We start from the raw sequence: 23,692 nt of genomic DNA, 5'->3' as shown, positions 1-23,692 counted from the left end.
TTGTGGTCTTGTTTTGAAAATAAGTCACTCCTGTAAAAATTGAATCCTAGTCATTACTCCAATGATATCCTTTTCCTTTCTTGTGGGAGAATTACAGACCAGTTCTCAGGAAAATCACAGTGAAGCACTAAAAATTGTCCTTCAACCTCTACACACTGTTTCACTTCTGCAATTTGTTGTTGTTACAGTTTCTTCGGATGCTGGTGTGTTACTGCTTTCACTGACCATTTACCAAGTTCATCAATGAAACTGTCAAAGGCAACAGTTTTTTTAATTAGTTTATTTTGGTCCCATGTTCCATATATAATTTCTGCAGTGTTATCTGCTACATCTACCAGACCAATTGTCTGTAAAGACATTCCTCCCTTTCCAGGGCAGTCACCACATTCTCGGAACAAACAAGTATCTTGCTTTACGTCACAGGCTACTAATAACTTCGCTCGTTCAACCAAGGTGTCATATGTCAAGTGCTCCAGTAAGTTCTTCAAAGTTACCACACAAAGTTCAAAATTTGCACAGATCACACATAAACACACATCTGTTGGTGGGTGTGGAACTACCCATTCAGATCGTAGCTAGCATAAAATTTTGATCTTCCAATATGTGAAGTTGTACAGTTGCTTCTACAGGATGACCATAATAGGGGTCTGGTTCCCAAAGACTCTTTTTATAGATCTCACATTTCGTTATTTGTCTACCATGTACTTTGATATCAAGGGTGATTCTAGTAGTCGGTCGGGGGGGGGGGCACTTAACAAAAGTCAAGTTAGTGTCCTCCATCGATAAATTGCTAAAATTTGGTGTTGCGTAGAGTAGTTTTTGGTAACTTTTTTGGAGTTACAGGTAAAAAATGCGTATTAATAAATAATGAGATGCCCATTATAAGTTAAATGATATTTATAGGTTTAGATAGTAAATTTTGCCACTCTTATTCTTTTGTTAAAATGTGTTTGAAATACATTGCAGCCTATATTGTTACATAATTATATTAAAAAAATGATTAAATCTGTTGGAGGAATATATTCGCAGATTTCTGAAGTCATTTTATCTAATATAATATGATACTCCATTGGAGGGGGGGGGGGGCTATAGCCCCCATAGCCCCTCCCCGCTCCCTGCCACCACCCTGTTTGATGGAATGTGGTTCATATATGTTTTCTTTGAAAATATCTCTGGAATAATACTTAAAACTTGCACCTTTTCACAGTAGGATGCACAACATTCAGCAGCTGAATTGATATTTGTGAAAAAGTGCTGGCAACAGTGCTTTGGTTCATTTTCTTCTGAAGATGGAAATTTGTACTTTGCATAGTGTGGTTAGTTTTGCTGTAGTGTATTCATCCACAGCTTTAGTAATTTCTCTGCACTTTCTTGATGCATAGAGCTTATGACTCGACTTCACTGACCATGATTTATCAGGACTGACACCTACCTGTGTAGTTGACTGATTCAGGCTATTTAATTCTTCCTCTACTGATGCAAAATCTGCATCATCTACACCATGGGAGGCTTTACCTTGTTCAGATACTATCATTGTTGTTATTCTGTCGAAACATTTGGAACACATATAAGTCGTCACTGGAAACATCTTCATCTTGAAGAACAAAATCGGTTTTTTTGTTTTTATGTATCACTCTTTTATGGATATCCAAATATTCCGCTTGAATCTGCTGTGGCCCCAGTCAGAAGACCTTCCAAACATTCCTTTTCACAAAACACACTGCAACTGTGTCAACTGGCAACTTGCACATGAAAACACAGAACTCACTGGATGGTCCGATTTCTTAGAAGCCTCTTCAGTAAACAAGTTAGCACTGAACAACTACAATACAGAAACCTGCAATGAACAGCCACAACAAAGAAACTGACAAACTACAACAAAGTGTAAGAAATAACTGCATAAAAGACAATGGTAATAAACATTGTAACATAGAAATTAGTAATAATTTCTTACTTCAGTGAAGACATACATTGTCCTTGAAAGTAAACAAAAAAGACATTATTATTTAAAAGAAAAAACCTGTCCAACTTAAAAGTGGAATCTCTCTTGTACAGAGAACATAGTACTACGTGGTACTAACAACAGAGAAAAAATATAACTTTTCTGGATTGACATTTTTGAATAAAAAAAAATTGTGTGAACTATAAAGAAAATTCAAAAGGCGACAATAAAAGAATTTTGATAGATGTGTCCAAACGGAGAATACCAATGTAATCATAAAGCAGTTGTCTTTCAAATAAAAAAAAACCTCTAACAAAATATCTAGAACTGGTACTGAGATACAATATTAAAAAAAAAACCGTAATTCACATTTTGAAAATGGTGTTTGCATTATCATCTTTGGAGGCCTGTATCTTGGGGCAGGAATTTTTTTGAAGAAAACAAAAAAATATGTTTCTTACTTACTCATGGATTTTAACATTTGCTAAATTCCGTAACATTTGAGGCTTGAAGGGAGGCCCCCTCCCCCCCCCCCCCCCCCCCCTCCCCCTGCCTGAAGTGATAGGGATTACGCCATAATAAATTTACTCAAAATGTGAAAGCTCACATTGAATTGGTGTTTCCAACAGAGTACTAAAAGCTTGTTCCCAACAGATAAGGATGATTCTCAGCCACATATGTAGTGAACAACTGAAACAGGACAGTTTTCCAGGTAGACTAAAAATGCTATTGTTAAACCATTGCGTAGAAAAGGGGGTAGGTCTGATGCTAACAACTACTGCCATATCTCACTTTTAATAGTTATGCAAAATACTTGAAAAAGTAATGTATTCAAGAGTAGTACTAACAAAATGTCAGTTTGTTTTTCAGCAAGTATTTTCAACAGAATACGATACACGGTATATGCTTTCACTGATCAAATATACATTTCCACTGCTCAAATATTAAACACTGTGAATAACCCAACATCAACCATTGGGACATTTTGTGATCTCTCGGAGGCTTCTGACTGTGAATTATGAAATTCTTTTAGGTAAGCTTAAGTATTGTGGTGTGAGAGGGGCAGTACACAGATGGCTTAATTCATATTTAACTGGAAGAAGGCAGAAGGTTGAAATAACAGTACAGATAGTCTGCAAAAATCAGCAGACTCATCTAATTGAGTCCCTTATAGTTCTTAATACGCATTAATGATTTGCCACACTATATGCATGAAGATACCTAGCTAGTTCTTTTTGCTGATGATACAAGTATAGTAATCACACCCAACAGAGGAAATAATGTCTTTCAGAAAATTGTTAAGCTGTTCTCTGCAAGTGTGCACTCACTAAATTTTGAGCATATACAGTTGTGTGCAGTAAAGACCTTGACACCATCGATAAATATAGACTTTCACTAGAAGTCTGTTGCTAAGGCAGAATATTCCTAGTTTCTGGGCCCGTGCATTGATGAGAAATTTAATTGGAAGAAACATGTTGATCTGCTGAAACAGTTAAGTTCAGCTGCTTATGCTGTTAGAGTTACTGCAAATTTTAGTAATAAACTTATCAGTAAATTCACCTACTGTGCTTATTTCCATCCTCTGCTTTTATATGGCATCATATTTTGGTGTAATTCATCATTAAGAGAAAAAAAACATTCATTGCACAAAATCATGTAATCAGAATAATACCTGGAGCTCACCCAAAAATCACCTTGCAGACATTTATTTAAGGAACATGGTATATTCACAGTACCATTGCAATACATATGTTACTAATGAAATTTGTTATTAGTAACCCATCCCACTTCAAAAATAAATCTGACCTTGGCACAGAAAGGGGTGAGTTATGCTGCCACAAAAATCTTTGGTCTTTTGCCAAATAGCATTCAAAATCTGATAGCCAACCAACATTTAAAAACAAATTTAAAGAATTCATGGATGACAACTCCTTTTGCTCAATAGATGAATTTTTAGATATGTAGTAGTAGCTGTAAAAATAAATAAATATTGTGTAATGAAAACTTACGTTAAACTAACTCATTCCACATCATCATGCATTGTCATATTCGTGATCTCTGGAACATGTATTAATGTAATGTAGTGTTACAAAGGAGTGTATGCATGTTGTTGTTGTTGTAGTCTTCAGTCCTGAGACTGGTTTGATGCAGCTCTCCATGCTACTCTATCCTGTGCAAGCTTCTTCATCTCCCAGTACCTACAGCTACCTACATCCTTCTGAATCTGCTTAGTGTATTCATCTCTTGGTCTCCCTCTACGATTTTTACCCTCCACGCTGCCCTCCAATGCTAAATTTGTGATCCCTTGATGCCTCAGAACATGTCCTACCAACCGATCCCTTCTTCTGGTCAAGTTGTGCCACAAACTTCTCTTCTCCCCAATCCGATTCAATACTTTCTCATTAGTTATGTGATCTACCCATCTAATCTTCAGCATTCTTCTGTAGCACCACATTTCGAAAGCTTCTATTCTCTTCTTGTCCAAACTATTTATCGTCCATGTTTCACTTCCATACATGGCTACACTCCATACAAATACTTTCAGAAACGACTTCCTGACCATTAAATCTATACTCGATGTTAACAAATTTCTCTTCTTCAGAAACACTTTCCTTGCCATTGCCGTTCTACATTTTATATCCTCTCTACTTCGACCATTATCAGTTATTTTACTCCCTAAATAGCAAAACTCCTTTACTACTTTAAGTGTCTCATTTCCTAATCTAATTCCCTCAGCATCACCCGATTTAATTTGACTACATTCCATTATCCTCGTTTTGCTTTTGTTGATGTTCATTTTATACCCTCCTTTTAAGACACTGTCCATTCCGTTCAACTGCTCTTCCAAGTCCTTTGCTGTCTCTGTCAGATTTACAATGTCATCGGCGAACCTCAAAGTTTTTATTTCTTCTCCGTGAATTTTAATACCTACTCCAAATTTTTCTTTTGTTTCCTTTACTGCTTGTTCAACATACAGATTGAATAACATCGGGGAGAGGCTACAACCCTGTCTCACTCCCTTCCCAACCACTGCTTCCCTTTCATGTCCCTCGACTCTTATAACTGCCATCTGGTTTCTGTACAAATTGTAAATAGCCTTATGCTCCCTGTATTTTACCCCTGCCACCCTTAGAATTTGAAAGAGAGTATTCCAGTCAACATTGTCAAAAGCTTTCTCTACGTCTACAAATGCTAGAAACGTAGGTTTGCCTTTTCTTAATCTTTCTTCTAAGATAAGTCGTAAGGTTAGTATTGCCTCAGGTGTTCCAACATTTCTGGGGAATCCAAACTGATCTTCCGCAAGGTCCGCTTCTACCAGTTTTTCCATTCGTCTGTAAAGAATTCGTGTTAGTATTTTGCAGCCGTGACTTATTAAACTGATAGTTCGGTAATTTTCACATCTGTCAACACCTGCTTTCTTTGGGATTGGAATTATTATATTGTTCTTGAAGTCTTGAGGGTATTTCGCCTGTTTCATAAAGCTTGCTCACCAGATGGTAGAGTTTTGTCATGGCTGGCTCTCCCAAGGCCGTCAGTAGTTCTAATGGAATGTTGTCTACTCCCGGGGCCTTGTTTCGACTCAGGTCTTTCAGTGCTCTGTCAAACTCTTCACGCAGTATCGTAACTCCCATTTCGTCTTCATCTTCATCCTCTTCCATTTCCTTAATATTGTACTCAAGTACATCGCCCTTGTATAAACCTTCTATATACTCCTTCCACCTTTCCGCCTTCCCTTCTTTGCTTAGAACTGGGTTTCCATCTGAGCTCTTGATATTCATACAAGTGGCTCTCTTTTCTCCAAAGGTCTCTTTAATTTTCCTGTAGGCAGTATCTATCTTACCCCTAGTGAGATAGGCCTCTACATCCTTACATTTGTCCTCTAGCCATCCCTGCTTAGCCATTTTGCACTTCCTGTCGATCTCATTTTTTAGACATTTGTTTTCCTTTTTGCCTGCTTCATTTACTGCATTTTTATATTTTCTCCTTTCATCAATTAAATTCAATATTTCTTCTGTTACCCAAGGATTTCTAGCAGCCCTCGTCTTTTTACCTACTTTATCCTCTGCTGCCTTCACTACTTCATCCCTCAGAGCTACCCATTCTTCTTATACTGTATTTCTTTCCCCTATTCCTGTCAATTGTCCCCTTATGCTCTCCCTGAAACTCTGTACAACCTCTGGTTCTTTCAGTTTATCCAGGTCCCATCTCCTTAATTTCCCACATTTTTGCAGTTTCTTCAGTTTTAATCTACAGGTCATAACCAATAGATTGTGGTCCGAATCCACATCTGCCCCTGGAAATGTCTTACAACTTAAAACCTGGTTCCTAAATCTCTGTCTTACCATTATATAATCTATTTGATACCTTTTAGTATCTCCAGGGTTCTTCCATGTATACAACCTTCTTTCATGATTCTTAAACCAAGTGTTAGCTATGATTAAGTTGTGCTCTGAGCAAAATTCTACTAGGCGGCTTCCTCTTTCATTTCTTAGCCCCAATCCATATTCACCTACTATGTTTCCTTCTCTCCCTTTTCCTACACTCGAATTCCAGTCACCCATTACTATTAAATTTTCGTCTCCCTTCACTATCTGAACAATTTCTTTTATTTCATCGTACATTTCTTCAATTTCTTCATCATCTGCAGAGCTAGTTGGCATATAAACTTGTACTACTGTAGTAGGCGTGGGCTTTGTGTTTATCTTGGCCACAATAATGCGTTCACTATGCTGTTTGTAGTAGCTTACCCGGACTCCTATTTTTTTATTCATTATTAAACCTACCCCTGCATTACCCCTAATTGATTTTGTGTTTATAACCCTGTAGTCACCTGACCAGAAGTCTTGTTCCTCCTGCCACCGAACTTCACTAATTCCCACTATATCTAACTTTAACCTATCCATTTCCCTTTTTAAATTTTCTAACCTACCTGCCCGATTAAGGGATCTGACATTCCACGCTCCGATCCGTAGAACGCCAGTTTTCTTTCTCCTGATATCGACGTCCTCTTGGGTATTCCCCGCCCGGAGATCCGAATGGGGGACTATTTTACCTCCGGAATATTTTACCCAAGAGGACGACATCGTCATTTAATCATACAGTAAAGCTGCATGCCCTTAGGAAAGATTACGGCTGTAGTTTACCCTTGCTTTCAGCCGTTCGCAGTACCAGCACAGCAAGGTCGTTTTGGTTAATGTTGCAAGGCCAGATCAGTCAATCATCCAGACTGTTGCCCCTGCAACTACTGAAAAGGCTGCTGCCCCTCTTCAGGAACCACACGTTTGTCTGGCCTCTCAACAGATACCCCTCCGTTGTGGTTGCACCTACGGTACGGCCATCTGTACCGCTGAGGCACGCAAGCCTCCCCACCAACGGCAAGGTCCATGGCTCATGGGGGGAGGTGTATGCATATATTGATATTTTTCATGATGGTCATTTTGTCTCAAATAATCATAGGCCACCACTCCTTGAGCTTCAATTTTCCTGAAATTTGCTGTGCATGTAGACCTATCCTGGAAATGAGCCTGTGTAAAATTTTAAATCATCACCTTAAGTATATGAGACACAATAGCCTTTTATTTGGATTGATTTTTGACTAATGTCCATGAAAATGAACAAGCCAGTGTTTGAAGCTCTTTTATTACAAGACAAAAGCAAGTAGGGAACACTTACTTTCAGGTCTTGGGCAACTTTCGGCTGTGAATTAGAAAATGCAGTGTGACAGAATTTAATGCATTTTGTAAGGTAGCATAATGCATGAAAATGGTCCAAATAACCTGCAGAGAATGTTGCACAGAATTTTTTACACCCTTTGGGGACTGATATCTAAGCAAGGAAACAATGCAAAAGAACTGTAACTTGGCACATTTGTTGACAAAGCCTGCGACATGATTCTGTTAGCATAGTCAATTATTTTCAGTTGTACTCAGTCACAAACATGGTGTTGTATTTAAAATTACAATACATGAGGCAAGTTCAGATGTAAATATTGGAAAAGGATCATTCCAGAAATTCTTTCCAGTACCATTGGAAAGGGCACAATTTTATGCACTGGAAACATCCTAATGGATCTTGGAGTAAGCTCAGCAAAGGAACCAAATATGAGTTTCAACTTGAACAAAAGTCAGGCGTAATATACTAAGATTACAACACGGCACGGGTTGCTGAACCCATAACTTCAAGACAAGCAAGAATGACAACTGGTAGATTAATTCTGGTGTTCCAATTAGACCTGAAAAGCATAGAAATTTGATGACTCAATTAGTTGAGTCAGTTTCTGTACCTATCCTGGTAATGACCCTGTATGGTTGCAAAGGCAAGAGGGGTGTACTGTTGTTATCAAACATTGCTTATTCTGTTACATATAGATTGCTGCATTTGCTGGTTTCTTCATCAAGGTTCTAAAGCCTCAGTTTTGTGCACTGGTTACCAAACCGATATGTGGGTCTCTTCACGTTGGTTCCCAAGCCGGTGCTTAAAATTACTGTTTCATGGAATTAAAGTTTTCTGTTAGATATGGCTTCTGTAAAATTATACTGAATTCATCTTATCTTACAGGCCAATAGAATGAGCTTGCTGGGCCAAAAGGTGCACGAATTTGACCAGAGACTTGTTTACTTGTTCTTCATAATCAACTTCACATATGTTACCAATCTACTAGCCATTGTCATATATGCAGGCAATGTATTGGCCACAAATAAGGCACAAAACGGACATGAAAGCCACATTGGAGTCAGTTGACTGATAAAGTGAAGCCAAAAAAAAGTTGTATCACTTGAAACCAGGCTAAATTGAAAGTGGTTCAAATCCATTGGCAAAAAACACTTTATCCAAGGTGTGGCCATGTGCAAATTGTTCTTCTTGTAGCTTTCTTTTGTCTTCTATTTCTTGGCTTGTAACAAAAATTAACTTGATTTCTTGTACTTGTTGGTCACAAAATTTGAATAAATCTTCTGGCGTTAAAATTTGATCGTCTGTAGTTTGATGCAGGCCTGCTGAGGCTGCTAAGCATTTAGCATTTAACAATTCCACCAGTTCAATCGCACAACTTTTAATGGGGCTTGTGTGGGGGAAAAAAAAAATATGCATTCAACAGTTATAGCATAGTCCTTTTCATAGTAGCACAGGCTGATAACATTTTTAAAATTCTTATTTTGAGCAGTGGAACCATCACTAAAATAGTGAATGTGTACTACTTCCTTTCAATCTGGCCAGAAATGTATGGATGGTTATGATTGCTGATACGTTGTACTACTTCAACTTTATAGTATACAACGAACTGATGCAGTGTTGCTTGACTGTTGTTCCAGTGATACCCAGCATAATGTATGATGAAAGAAAAGAATAATTTTCTGCAAAATGCATTAGAATAACTAATTCGCCGAGCTTAAAAATTTCTTTGATTTTCTTCAGGTGACAAGTCTGGTGTTTTGCAATGTCTTGATGACTAGAAAGCGTTGGCAATCAAATTTTCACTAAATTCATCAATAGACAACCGCTTTGTCTCCAGTGCATCACAATCAGTATGGGTCCATTGTTTGAATTGTCACAATTTTAAAAGCTTCTGTTGAATATTTTTGTAGGCCTAATTCTGTTCTTCCTGGGCAGTTTTCACATTGCTGTAGCATGTAATCCTTCAAACCTAAACTGCAGACAATCTTGGCAGGACGGACTTTGCAGTCAGTGTCAATAGGGCTTGTGTTAAACATTAGATTCACATTTTGACGGTTTGCGCAAATGCATACTGAAGGTATCCCAGATGTTCCAGTGGTAATGCTCCATTTTGGTTGTAACTCCTTAAATTTAGAAAACCAAGTTTCTAGCTCTGTGTTTTCTTTTAAGTATTGAAAGAACAACTCTTCCAAATGTACAAGCAATAGGAATTTCTGTTTTTGTTCCATTAGGACTTGCAATTGAGACAAAATACCTCTTTCCTGGACAATATGTATATAGAAATCATATATGAATTCCACAATATCAGATTAAACTATTGCCCAATGGCTGCATAGAGGGATGTCTTTAGAAGAAAATTATATAGTTCACGGTTAGTTGTAAATCGGCATCAGTTTGCCGACCACAAATGATACTCGATTTGACACTGTGCATTTGACAAGCTGTAGCATCTTGCAATGATTTTTGTTGCAGTACAACCTAACTTTTCATCCCTTTGCTGAATCCTCTCTTAAGAAACAACAGGACATTTCTAGTGGAGAAAAGTGTGCTGTTTCCAGTGTTGCTGGAAAGAACAACTTCTGAAGTTTTTTGCAGCCGAACTTGGCTCACTTTATGCAGTTTTATGTTTGGCACCACATTTCTAATTGAGTATGATCAACAACAAGTGCTTAGGCAGGAAGATGTACTAATAGAGTCCTGCCCCAGGTTAAGATCTTGTCAAGTTGTTGTTAGATTTGTGTCTTTTCTCTAGAGATATCCGACTTCAGAGAAGGCTAAAAAATATAACATCTTTTTTGATACTTTTTTTGGGATACTTTGATGCATTATACTGGTTCACAAAGTGTTTTACATGCTGCCCCACTGTATTTTTATGATTCAGGGCCAAAGGTTGTATAGAATCTGAAAACGAGAGCTTCCTAGTTGCTGTTCCCACGTATTAAGGAAGGTTCAAACATTGGGGTTTGCTTGCTTTCACTGGACCGTCATTAAGGAGCTTCTCAAATATGGGACCACATTTTCCAATGTATTGGTTATAATGAGGTCAATTTTTCCACGAGTTCATTTCTGCAGCATATCTGTACCCGTGATAAATTTGAACAAAATCAGAAATATACGAATGGGGAAACTTTTGAAAAATGTGGTGACTCGGGATGGAATGACCCATAAACAGTGGATAGTAAATATGGTATAGTTACACAGAGATACGCAAAAAGTGCGAGTCCAGAGAAAGCTTAAAGACGACTCTCTTTTTTTTCCTAGATTAAAAATACTACAGTGTCTACAGTTTTGAACACAATGTAACTGAAAAGTCAGAATAATGGCAAATCGATAAATACATATTGTAACAGAAAATGAACTGGTTTGGTTTGCATTTATTAACTGCATTTCTGTTTCCAGAATGAATTTTTACTGTGTAGCAGAGTGTGTACTCGTTTGAAACTCCCGGCAGTTTAAAACTGTGCGTCAGATGTGGACTCGAACCTGGGACCTTTGCCTTTTGAGGGCAAGTGTCCCGGTGACCGAGCTACCCGAGTGCTGCTCGTGACTTGCCCTTGGAAGGTAGAGCAGAGATATATAAGGAGTGAAACTGTGAAGGTGGATCGTGACTGGTGCTAAGACGACTCTGTTGGTAGAATACTCTCCCCTTCGTAGTTTCCAGTTGTGGTCCAGTGCCCAGGTTTGATATGCTAGGAAGTACACACGTCAGTTGTTGCTAAGTGCTAGAAGTGCACTGTTGTCTCATGTTTTTCTTAGCTATGTGGGAAAAGACGACAACATAGCATCTGGCATTTTAGTTACAGTAGCTGTAGCGGTTGTGATGAAATGATACCGATATACTGCATAATGTCAATTGGTGAAAGTATCACACTACTGCAATAAGGAAGCCTATTAAATTGTTTGGGAAGAGTGCAGATGACAAGTTTGCCTAAGAGTTGGCAGTAGCGATTATGTGCCACGGCCGTGGCAAACGGCGACGCAGAGGGCGACTGAATTCCGCTATTCCACCGGCGAGGTCACTGCCGGCGGGCAGTGTCGGTTCGACTGTCGAGTTTTCGACGCGTGTGCAGAACAGTTACGGTACACTATATATTGCGGAGCGGAGGACGTTATCGCCGGTCTGCGATGGCTCGCCTGAAGGTGACTGGCAGGTGCCCGCTTGAAATATCATGCGAAGTAGTGGACGACGACCAGCTGCGAGCCCGAAATTTGATTACATTGTTTTCTTCTGTGTCCGTCTCTACATTTGACTTGATGATGTCTGTACCACACTTGTACCCGTGGAATTGGTGGAATTAAATGTTTCAGGTAAAATGGTGTCAGCATGTTTAGTGCAACGTGAGTAGTGATCCCCATCAGTAATTGTTTGTTTCTACCACCTAATGCTCTACATAAGGAAAGGAAATATTATATCTGTGTAACAAGTCCACTACAGGTGTTGAATTTTGTTCCAGTTAACTAACTATGATTAAGGTTAGACTGGAGGCAGTGAATTTGAGATGTATATCATTGACAAATAAAGCTGAATACTGCTATGTCAATCCATTTCTTTATTTTGCAGGCATCCATATCTGCTGTTATGGAAAGGGAAACAACGGTTTCTGTGAAACGGGAGGCAAAAGATGAGGTGCTTATGGTACCAAGGACCGTGGTAAGCTAGTTATGCAAAAGAACATCAACAATAAAATTTATTCATCATTTGAGCTTTTTGTACAATAATACTGCCAAGTCCACATGGGTATACAATACACAGTGTGTAGGTGATATATGTAACGTGGAAAAGCATTTAATCTAGTTATGTAGAAAAATGAAAATCATAAATTGTAATGGATATATCAGTACTTACACACACACTCACACACACACACACACACACACACACACAAAGTGCACTAGACGAGAAAAATTTACGATCTGTGCAATAAAATGACCCGGATTACAAACGAGGCAATTGTCTAAGATATAATTAATAATCGAATAAGTGTTTCACTGGGATCTGAGGCAGGTGCGCTGTTCAATGCTTCCAGTTGGTGATTACTGTCTCTGTAACACTTGTCCTCAGTAACAGAGTGATACAGTTGTTACACAGGGATACAATTTGGTTCAACAATAACTTAATATGACATTTAGATAATATAATTATTAGAGTCATATTCTTATATGAAAGGTGTTTTGATCTTCTGCCTGCCCAATATTTCTTCATTCTTTCTATATGTTCTTTATTTCTTCATCTGAGACCACTCTTCCTGTACTCCTTTTACTGATTTTCATTTGTAGTCTGGTTTGCAGTTCTTGCAGTATTCTGGTTTTCTCTGTCTTGTTTTTTATGACATCTAATGTGATTTGGAGTTCTTTTATATCTTCCTTAATTTCTGTGATCCATTTAATGTTGCTCTTGCTATTCCACAATTTTTGTATTATTTTTTTACTAATTCTGTGTTCTGGAGTTCTCATCAGATGTCCAAAGAATGAGATGCGTTTCTTCCTGATCGTGCTCATGTCTGGTTCTATTTTCTTATATACTGTTTCATTTGATGCTATTCTCCAATGGCCATTTATTTTATACTGTTCATTTATATAGGTCCCAATTATTCTTCTTTCTATTTTTAGTATTCTGTCAGTTTCAGCTGTATTAGTTGTTTTGAAGATAGTTTCAGCTGCATACATTATTTCTGGTTGTGTAACGGTTTTATGGGGTTTTAATTTTTCATCTATAGATGGGCTTTTTTTGTTGTATGTAGTTTTGGTAATGTAATTTACGTAGTTCAGATTTTTTTTTTCTATTCTGCCATGATGGCTTCTCATTTAGATTGTATATTATTATTTCAGGGTCTATACAAGGGCGATGTACTTGAGGACAATATTATGGAAATGGAAGAGGATGTGGCTGAAGATGAAATGGGAGATACGATACTGCGGGAAGAGTTTGACAGAGCACTGAAAGACCTGAGTCGAAACAAGGCCCCCGGAGTAGACAACATTCCATTGGAACTACTGACGGCCTTGGGAGAGCCATTCCTGACAAAACTCTACCATCTGGTGAACAAGATGTATGAAACAGGCAAAATACCCGCAGACTTCAAGAACAATATAATAATTCCAATCCCAAAGAAAGCAGGTGTTGACAGATGTGAAAATTACCGAACAATCAGTTTAATAAGCCACAACTGCAAAATACTAACACGAATTCTTTGCAGACGAATGGAAAAACTAGTAGAAGCCGACCTCGGGGAAGATCAGTTTGGATTCCGTAGAAATGTTGGAAGACGTGAGGCAATACTGACCTTACGACTTATCTTAGAAGAAAGATTAAGGAAAGGCAAACCTATGTTTCTAGCATTTGTAGACTTAGAGAAAGCTTTTGACAATGTTGACTGGAATACTCTCTTTCAAATTCTAAAGGTGCCAGGGGTAAAATACAGGGAGTGAAAGGCTATTTACAATTTGCACAGAAACCAGATGGCAGTTATAAGAGTTGAGGGGCATGAAAGGGAAGCAGTTGTTGGGAAGGGAGTAAGACAGGGTTGTAGCCTCTCCCCGATGTTATTCAATCTGTATACTGAGCAAGCAGTAAAGGAAACAAAAGAAAAATTTGGGGTAGGTATTAAAATCCATGGAGAAGAAATAAAAACTTTGAGTTTCGCCGATGACATTGTAATTCTGTCAGAGACAGCAAAGGACTTGGAAGAGCAGTTGAATAGAATGGACAGTGTCTTGAAAGGAGGATATAAGATGAACATCAACAAAAGCAAAACGAGGATAATGGAATGTAGTCGAATTAAGTCGCGTGCTGCTGATGGAATTAGATTAGGAAATGAGACACTTAAAGTAGTAAAGGAGTTTTGCTATTTGGGGAGCAAAATAACTGATAATGGTCGAAGTAGAGAGGATATAAAATGTAGACTGGCAATGGGAAGGAAAGCGTTTCTGAAGAAGAGAAATTTGTTAACATCGAGTATAGATTTAATGGTCAGGAAGTCGTTTCTGAAAGTATTTGTATGGAGTGTAGCCATGTATGGAAGTGAAACATGGACGATAAATAGTTTGGACAAGAAGAGAATAGAAGCTTTCGAAATGTGGTGCTACGGAAGAATGCTGAAGATTAGATGGGTAGATCATATAACTAATGAGGAAGTACCGAATAGGATTGGGGAGAAGAGAAGTTTGTGGCACAACTTGACAAAAAGAAGGGACCGGTTGATAGGACATCTTCTGAGGCATCAAGGGATCACCAATTTAGTATTGGAGGGCAGTGTGGAGGGTAAAAATCGTAGAGGGAGACCAAGAGATGAATACACTAAGCAGATTCAGAAGGATGTAGGTTGCAGTAGGTACTGGGAGATGAAGAAGCTTGCACAGGATAGAGTAGCATGGAGAGCTGCATCAAACCAGTCTCGGGACTGAAGACCACAACAACAACAACAACAATATTATTTCGACTAAATATTTAAATTTATCAACAATTTTGATTTCCTGTTCTCCTATTAACATTTTGTTTGCAAGTGGTGGATTAGTTAGCAGAATCTCCGTTTTTTTCAAATGATATTCTAAGGCCTACTTTCTCCGCTATTTCTTGTCGTGATTCCACTTGTTGCCTGGCTTCTTGAACGGTGTTGGCTAGAAGAGCAAGATCATTAGCGAGTCCCAAGCAGTTTAAGCTAATATCATCATTTGCACTTCCAATTCTTATCATCTTTGGATTGTCCTTGTACCATACTCTCACTATGTATTCCAGTGCACAGTTGAACAATAATGGTGATAGGCTGTCACCTTGTCTTAAGCCTGTTTTTATGAGGAATGGTTCCGAAATTTCTCCTCTAAACTTCACTTTTGATTTGGTGCTGGTTAGAGTAAGTTGTATTTTTTAATTAGTTTTGGATGGAGTCCTAGATTTCTTAAAATTTTTAATACTGAATGTCTGTGGAGACACTAATATGCCACCTTAAAATCTACAAATGTTATTGCCAGAGGTTTGTTCCATTTCTTGTTGTTGTTGTTGTTGTTGTTGTTGTTGTTGTTGCAGTCTTCAGTCCTGAGACAGGCTTGATGCAGCTCTCCATGCTACTCTATCCTGTGCCAGCTTCTTCATCTCCCAGTACCTACTGCAACCTAGATCCTTCTGAATCTGCTTAGTTTATTCATTTCTTGGTCTCCTATGATTTTTACCCTCCACACTGCCCTCCAGTACTAAATTGGTGGTCCCTTGATACCTCAGAACATGTCCTACCAACCTATCCCTTCTTCTAGTCAAGTTGTGCAACAAACGTCTCTTCTCCTCAATCCTATTCAACACCTCCTCATTAGCTATGTGATCTACCCATCTAACCTTCAGCATTCTTTTGTAGCACCACATTTCGAAAGCTTCTATTCTCTTCTTGTCTAAACTATTTATCGTCCATGTTTCACTTCCATACATGGCTACACTCCATACAAATACTGTCAAAAATGACTTCCTGACACTTAAATCAATACTGGATGCTAACAAATTTATCTTCATCAGAAACGCTTTCCTTACCATCGCCAGTCTACATTTCTTGTAGTATGCCATAATCAATTTTAAACTAATTGTCTGCTGTACACAGCTTCTCCATGGGCGGAAACCTCCCTGATATCCCCCTAACTTCTGTTCTAATTGCTCCTTGATTCTTTCCTGTAGGATGTTGAATAGAATTTTGTATATGCAATCTGGGAGAGAGATTCCTCTGTAGTTGTCTGGATTGCTCTTATCTGCCTTTTTGTGTAGTGGGTGGATGATAGCTGTGGTCCAATGTTCAGGGAATCGTTCTGTTACCAACATTTTTGTTATAGCCATGTATAAGGAAGTCTTGACTGTGTCACTTGCATATTTCCACATTTCAACAAAAACATGATCTTCTCCAGATGCCTTATAATTTTTTTGTTCTTTAAGAATTTTTTCTACTTCTTGGAAAGTTGGAGGGTCTAGTTTGTTAGGTTTGGTTTTTATTGGGGTATTTATGTTGATTTTTAAGGGTTTTTTGGGTTCCTCACAATTCAGAAGTTTGTTAAATGCTTTTGCCATGATTTCCGCATTTTCCTTGTTACTTTGTGTCATTCTTCCATCTTCATCTTTCAGTATTCGTGTAGGGGCCTCATATTGTTGTAGTTGTTTCCCAAAGATTTTATAGTAGTTCCTGGAGTTGGTTTTATGATTATTACCTTCTATAGAGTTTATAATATTTTTATGGAATCCTCTCTTGATTCTTCCAATACTTTGTGTAAAATTTTTCTTTCATTTTTTTAGGTTGATGGCATTTTCTTCAGTTTCATGTGTTTGAAACTTTAACCATGCTTGGTGTCTATCTTCATGGAATTTGTCACATTCTGATCTCCACCATGCATGTTTCCTTCGTGGGTTCAAGGGAGCTAGATTCTCTGCTTCTTTTTTTAAGATTAGGTACTAGTTGTTCTAGATCATCTGTTAATTTGATGGTTTGTGTTATTTGTTGGTATTTATTATTTTTAATTGGCTGATGTGGGTCAAACCTCCATTTTATTTTATTAGTTTCTCCTGTCCTCTTCTTTAACGGAGTGAATTTGATTTTAATTTTAACTATATAATGGTCTGAGCCTGTGTCTACTCCTCTCAGTACTTTAACATTGTGGACCTCCTTATGAAAATTTTTGTCCATACAGATATGGTCTAGCTGCCACTCCCCCTTCCTCCAGCCTGGATGTTTCCACGTTTTAAGTTTACTTGGCTTCCTCTTAAAGTATGTTTATTTGGATATAAGGTTGTGTTCTCTGCAGAGTTCTACAAGTCTTCGACCGTTTTTGTTCGTAAATTTATTTGGACCCCATTTTCCAATTATATCTTTATATTTTCTTTCTTTTCCCAACTGAGCATTGAAATCTCCCAATAAGATTTTTACATTCTTTTTATTTACTCTGTTCACAGTTTGTTCTAGAAGGTCCCAAAATTTATCTACCTCGTCCTTTGTTTTTGTTAGACAATTTTTTTCATTTGTTGGGGCATGAACATTTATTATTGTATAAGTTCTGTTCATTGTTTTAAAGCTTAGAGTCGCAATTCTTGGTGATACTGCTCGGAAATCTGTTACTGAATCTATTATTTTTATGTTTACTAAACACCCTGTTCTAAACTGGGGACATTGTTTCATTGCCCTTGGTCCTGGTTTCCCATTATAAATTCTGTATCCTTGTGATTCAAATGGGTCCTCTGTGATGTTTCTCATTTCTTGGATCCCTGTTATTAATTTTTTTTGTTTATTTAGTTTATCTGTGAGCTCCTTGAGTTTTCCAGTCTGAAGTAGTGAGTTTATGTTGTGTGTTGCTATATAATTTATTTGCTCATGTTTAATCTTCTTTTTGTGTTTTAGTGTGCATTTTGATGGTTACAAACACTCCGATTTGTTGCTGTCTTCTAGTTGACTACCCACTGAATTCGATGTAGCCCTTTCCTGCCTTTTTGAACAGGATGGTGGAATTTTTTTCCTAAAAGGCCTTTCAATTTTCGACTTTCGAAGGTTGTCAGTCTTAGTTGGAGCAAGCTCCGATTTTCAACCAGGGTTGTTAACTGCAGAGGGTGTGTTTGGTCCGTGAGAGCTATTTTATTTCACTCAAGTCCGCCGGTAAACCGGTGAGGACCCTATCTGCCACCTGGGATGTGCCACGTGGGAGTATCACCTCTCCTCCTACTATGACAGCATAGTAGGTCCGTGGTTATCATTGTTTAATTGAATGAAGATTAAACTGTGATACTGATCATACACGTTTATCTAGTTAATGTAAAGACAACATATTCTTTACATATGTTCGAAGGACACTGCACACATGCTCGTGTTTTGAAAAAATGGTGCGCCTGCTCGGGGGCGAATATATCCCCCTCGATGCTATTGAAGCTATTAGATATTAACATTGTTCTCAACTCTCTCATAAATATGCCAAGTGTGTCCTTGTTCTTTAATTTTGCAAGCAAGATTATTTTACATTTAATTAGCAAACATTTCTGATACAGATTATTATTTCGTATTTATCTGCCCCGATACCTGTGCTTGTCGAAGTTCTACTGCCGACACTGGGAGCTGCGTGGTCCCTGTGAATTTGTCGGAGGATTAACAGTGAGGGGCAGTCTGCCAACAAGCCTGGGGTGGGTTTTAGGAAGTTTCCCACATCTCACTAGCTCAATTTTGTGCTGGCACCCAAGTCCCACCTCAGTTGCAGAATTCACTAACATTTAGAAAACTTTTGGTCACTTTCGTATGAAAGTGAGACTGTTGAGATACACACATTCTGTCTTTTTTTTTTTTTTGGGGGGGGGGGGGGGAGGGGCAGAGTGTAATGGGATGATGAGGGACAGGAATGGCATCTGCTCGTCGCTTAAATTTACTGTGCCAGGTCTGTACGTAACCGTGGCCGACCCTTTGTTGATGCGGGACACAGGCACAAGCAAAGGAAGGAGGTTATTTTACTTTTTTTTATTAAACAATTCTCCTACAGGGCCGTGCTGTATACGTAACTGTGAAAATCATTCCTACTTATTGTTTCATTACTGTGAACTTGGCTGGATAAATCGAAGTCCATATGTGATTTAAGGTAACACACACATTCATATACTCGCAGTCCCGGGACAGTGATATTTTCAAACTCTTTACAAAATGTCCCTACAGGACTCCCTTCCGTGAGCACCTCTCATTCTCATTATTTTAAATGATTACTTAGCAGAAGTTGAATCTCTTCAGAGCATTACATTGCACAGTCCTAGGCTGTTCACATTATCATTGCCAGCCACTCTGTCATTTAGTTTTCAGCATGGTATGACAGCAAAGGTGATTCACACGTTGCTATTGCAAGTGATGGTTACAAGTCAGTAGCTTTGCCAACTCCTATCCACAGCGTTTCAGTGCTTTTATAGTAGGCTCATGCAATAATGAAATTCAATGCTGTCTCTTTAATCTATTTCTTGACTTTTCAGGTATTGAGATCCGCTGCCATGGAAAGCAGAGGAATGGTTTCTGTGAAATGTGAACCAACAGATGAGATACTTACGGTACCACAGGCTGTGGTGAGTAGCTTTTACAGTTGAAGTAATAATAATAATAATAAGGCCCGGGAAAAGAATAAGCCTCCGGTATGTTCTGCCAGTCGTAAAAGGCGATGAAAAGAACAAACTACGAATAGGGCCAACCCCCTTTTAGTATGATTAGTTGGTTCAGTACAGAACTAGTGAAGCCTCGGACAAGTACGTCATGGTTGGGGATGCTGCTTGAACCCTATACCCACCCACAATGGTAACAACACTGCTAGCCAACTGGAAAATGATTTAAATCCAAATAGAGGTGTTTTGCAGGAAATGCTCCTAGAAGGAAAACAAAGACAGAGGATGAGATGGTCAGATGAAGTTAACCGACACCTCATGTTCTGTTATTACCAAGCAACAAACCTAGGAACATGCACAACTGGATACAGATCACAAGTATACACAACATTTATTACCAGATACCCAGAATTAAAATTTTTAACAAAACAAGGACTAGCTGATCAGATCCGTGTAATAATCAAAAATAAAAGGATACCCCAGTCAGAATTAGAAAACATCAAACAACAAGTACAACAAATACTGGAACAAAATAAAGTGCAATCAGAAGAAGAAGAAGAAGAAAATACAGTAATGGACTCAAACATCCCAAAGCAAACAAACAAAGAACAACACATCAATTAAACAATCAGAGGAAAACGAAATCTTAAGTCAGCCACCAGAACAAGCACAAATAGAACACTAAGTGACACACATGTTGGATATAGAAGAAAAATTTCAGTTGACATATATAGAATACAAAGACACAAATACAGACATTAGACCATTCTTGCATAAACCGCCAAATAATCCACAAGTCGAAACAACAATAAAAACTATTAACACAATCATACACAACAAAATAAATGAAAACACAACTATGGAAGAGTTACAACTATTGATTTATGTAGGAGCACTCACTACACTAAATATACACACAGAAGAAACCCACAAAACCAGCATGGCAACACAGGCTACAGATCAGAATAGAAAAACTGAGAAAAGACATCGGACAACTAACACAATTTATAAGAAATGAAATGTCAGAAAAAAAGGAAAAATGTTAGGGAAAACAACTACTAACAAAGAGATAGAGGGGCTGGCCAGTACTTACCTCAGCTCAGTACAGCCGATAGAAACACAAAAATCAACCGAAAATTTAAGTTCCTAGCTTTCGGAATAAATGTTCCTTCATCAGGGAGGAGAGAGGGGAAAGAAAGGGAAGAAGGGAAAGTGGATTTAGTTACTCACAACTCAGGTTATGAAGCAACAGGGAAAGGAAAACAGGGAGGGTAGCAAGGATGGAGGCATGGTTGTCAGAGGGAAGCCAAAGATATTCTACTGTAGGTACTGCGCCAGCTTCAAACCATAGAGGATGCATACAGAAGTAAAGAGGTGTATAGTATAAAGATGTAGGATGAAAAGATGCATGAATGGCTAAAGAGGAAAGGAAAAGAGGAGAAGACTGAAAAGTAAATGGGCGTGAGGTTGTTTAATGTAGGTTCAGTCCAGGGGGATGGCGGGATGAAAGGATGTGCTGGAGTGCAAGTTCCCATCTCCGCAGTTCAGAGGGACTGGTGATGGGTGGGAGAAGCCAAATGGCACATACAGTGTAGCAGGTTCCTAGGTCCCTAGAATTATGCTGGAGGGCATGCTCCGCTACTGGGTATTGGACATCTCCTAGGCGGACAGTTCGTCTGTGTCTGTTCATGCGTTCAGCCAACTAAACTGGCTGAGTGCATGAACGGACACAGACTAACTTTGTTAGTAATTGTTTCACATCTTTATATGAGATTTTCCATTAATTAGTTAAAGGTTAGGTAAAATCTCACAACAAGAAGCGATAGAGCAATTAGATGAAAAGAAGCAGAAATTACAAGCATTGGCCAAACGACTTACAAGATACAATAAAAGTGAAAATAGAAGGAAACAAAATCCAAACATTCAACACAAACCAAAATAAATTTTACCAGACAATAGATAACACGCACATTAAAATAGACAATCCACCAAACATAACAGACATGAAACACTCCTGGAGCAACATATGGTCAAACCCAGTACAACATAACAGGCATGCACGGTGGATACAAGCAGAAACAGACACATACAAGATGATATCACAAATGCCTGAAATGATAATTTTGCAGCATGAATTCACCCAAGCAATTAATTCCACTCACAATGGGAAAGCCCCAGGAAAAGATAAAATAGCAAATTTCTGGCTAAAGAAGTTCACCTCAACACATTCACATCTAACTAAATTATTTAACAGTTACATTGCAGACCCATACACATTCCTCTGTTACACTTACACATGGAATAATGTATCTGAAACCTAAAGATCAAGCAGAAAATATTAACTTCAGTCATTACACAGAAATTAATGACACATACAACACAGAACAAAATTATAAATGAAGAACAAAAAGGCTGTTGCAAAAGAGCTCGAGGCTGTAAAGAGCAAAGTAGATCCTAAATCGATACAGTTCCTAAACATAGTCATGAAAAATGGGAAAACCACACTTACTATCCAAACAAATTCAAATAATATCACATCACAGCCAATACAGATAAGCGTGGAATATACCAAGGAAACTCATCAAGTCCTTTCTGGTTCTGCCTTGCTCTGAACCCACTATTCAACATGCTAAATAATACAAATTATTGATACGATATTACTGGACCATACCAAAACAAAATCACACACTTGCTATACATGGATGATCTAAAACTACTGGCAGCAACAACTCAACCAGTTACGAAAGATAACAGAAGTATTCAGCAATGATATAAATATGGCTTTTGGAACAGACAAATGTAAGAAAAATAGCATAGTCAACAGAAAACACACTAAACAAGAAGATTACATATTAGATAACCACAGCGACTGCATAGAAGCAATGGAAAAAACAGATACCTATAAATATCTAGGATACAGACAAAAAATAGGAATAGATCATACAAATATTAAAGAAGAACTAAAAGAAAAATATAGACAAAGACTAACAAAAATACTGAAAACAGAATTGACAGCAAGAAACAAGATAAAAGCTATAAATACTTATGCTATACCAATATTGACCTGCTCATTTGGTGTAGTGAAATGGAGTAACACAGACCTAGAAGCACTCAATACACTTACACAATCACAATGCCACAAATATAGAAAACATCACATACATTCAGCAACAGGAAGATTGACATTAAGCAGAAAGGAAGGAGGAAGGGGATTTAGTGACATAAAAAACCTGCATTATGGACAGGTAGACAATTTAAGAAATTTCTTTGTAGAACAAGCAGAAACTAGCAAAATACACAAAGCAATCACTCATATAAATACATTGGCTACACCACTGCAATTTCATAACCACTTCTACAACCCTTTAGATCACATAACATCAACAGATACAAAGAAAGTAAATTGGAAAAAGAAAACACTACATGGCACCCGTATCATCTAACACAGCCACACATCGATCAAGACGCATCCGACACATGGCTAAGAAAAGGAAATATATACAGTGAGACGGAAGGATTCGTGATTGCAATACAGGATCAAACAATAAACACCACATATTACAGCAAGCATATTATTAAAGATCCCAATACCACAACAGATAAATGCAGACTTTGCAGACAACAAATAGAAACAGTAGATCACATCACAAGCGGATGTACAATACTAGCAAATACAGAATACCCCAGAAGACATGACAATGTAGCAAAAATAATACATCAACAGCTTGCCTTACAACATAAACGTATAAAACAACACGTTCCCACATACAAGTATGCACCACAAAATGTATTGGAGAATTATTAATACAAATTATACTGGAACAGAACCATTATAACAGATAAAACAACACCACATAACAAATCTGACATCATACTCACCTACAAAAAGAAGAAATTAACACAACTAATCGAAATGTCCATACCCAATTCAACAAATATACAGAAGAAAACAAGAGAAAAAATTGAAAAATACATCCAACTGGCTGAGGAAGTCAAGGACA

At 38.0% G+C, this 23,692-nt stretch overlaps 1 protein-coding gene across 16 annotated transcripts in view; it reads left to right on the top strand.

The window, feature by feature from the left end:
• Nucleotides 1-23,692, top strand: part of LOC126295497 (zinc finger protein ZFP2-like) — a 242,273-nt gene that overhangs the window by 3,718 nt on the left and 214,863 nt on the right. For 9 of the 16 annotated variants that reach the window (XM_049988076.1, XM_049988074.1, XM_049988073.1 and 6 more), the window contains exons 2-3: nt 12,177-12,266; nt 19,569-19,658. In XM_049988076.1, coding sequence (XP_049844033.1) covers nt 12,177-12,266; nt 19,569-19,658 — 180 coding nt within the window. Of the gene's footprint in view, nt 1-2,536; nt 2,655-2,698; nt 3,434-11,923; nt 12,089-12,176; nt 12,267-13,444; nt 13,666-19,568; nt 19,659-23,692 lie in introns of those variants that run through there. The other 7 variants (XM_049988062.1, XM_049988061.1, XM_049988071.1 and 4 more) reach the window with 5 other exon arrangements.

The sequence above is a fragment of the Schistocerca gregaria genome, chromosome 11, assembly GCF_023897955.1.
Source record: "Schistocerca gregaria isolate iqSchGreg1 chromosome 11, iqSchGreg1.2, whole genome shotgun sequence".
Classification (NCBI taxonomy): Eukaryota; Metazoa; Arthropoda; class Insecta; order Orthoptera; family Acrididae; genus Schistocerca; species Schistocerca gregaria.
The sequence above is the reverse complement of the archived record's forward strand: the minus strand, read 5'-3'. Positions and strand labels throughout refer to the sequence as shown.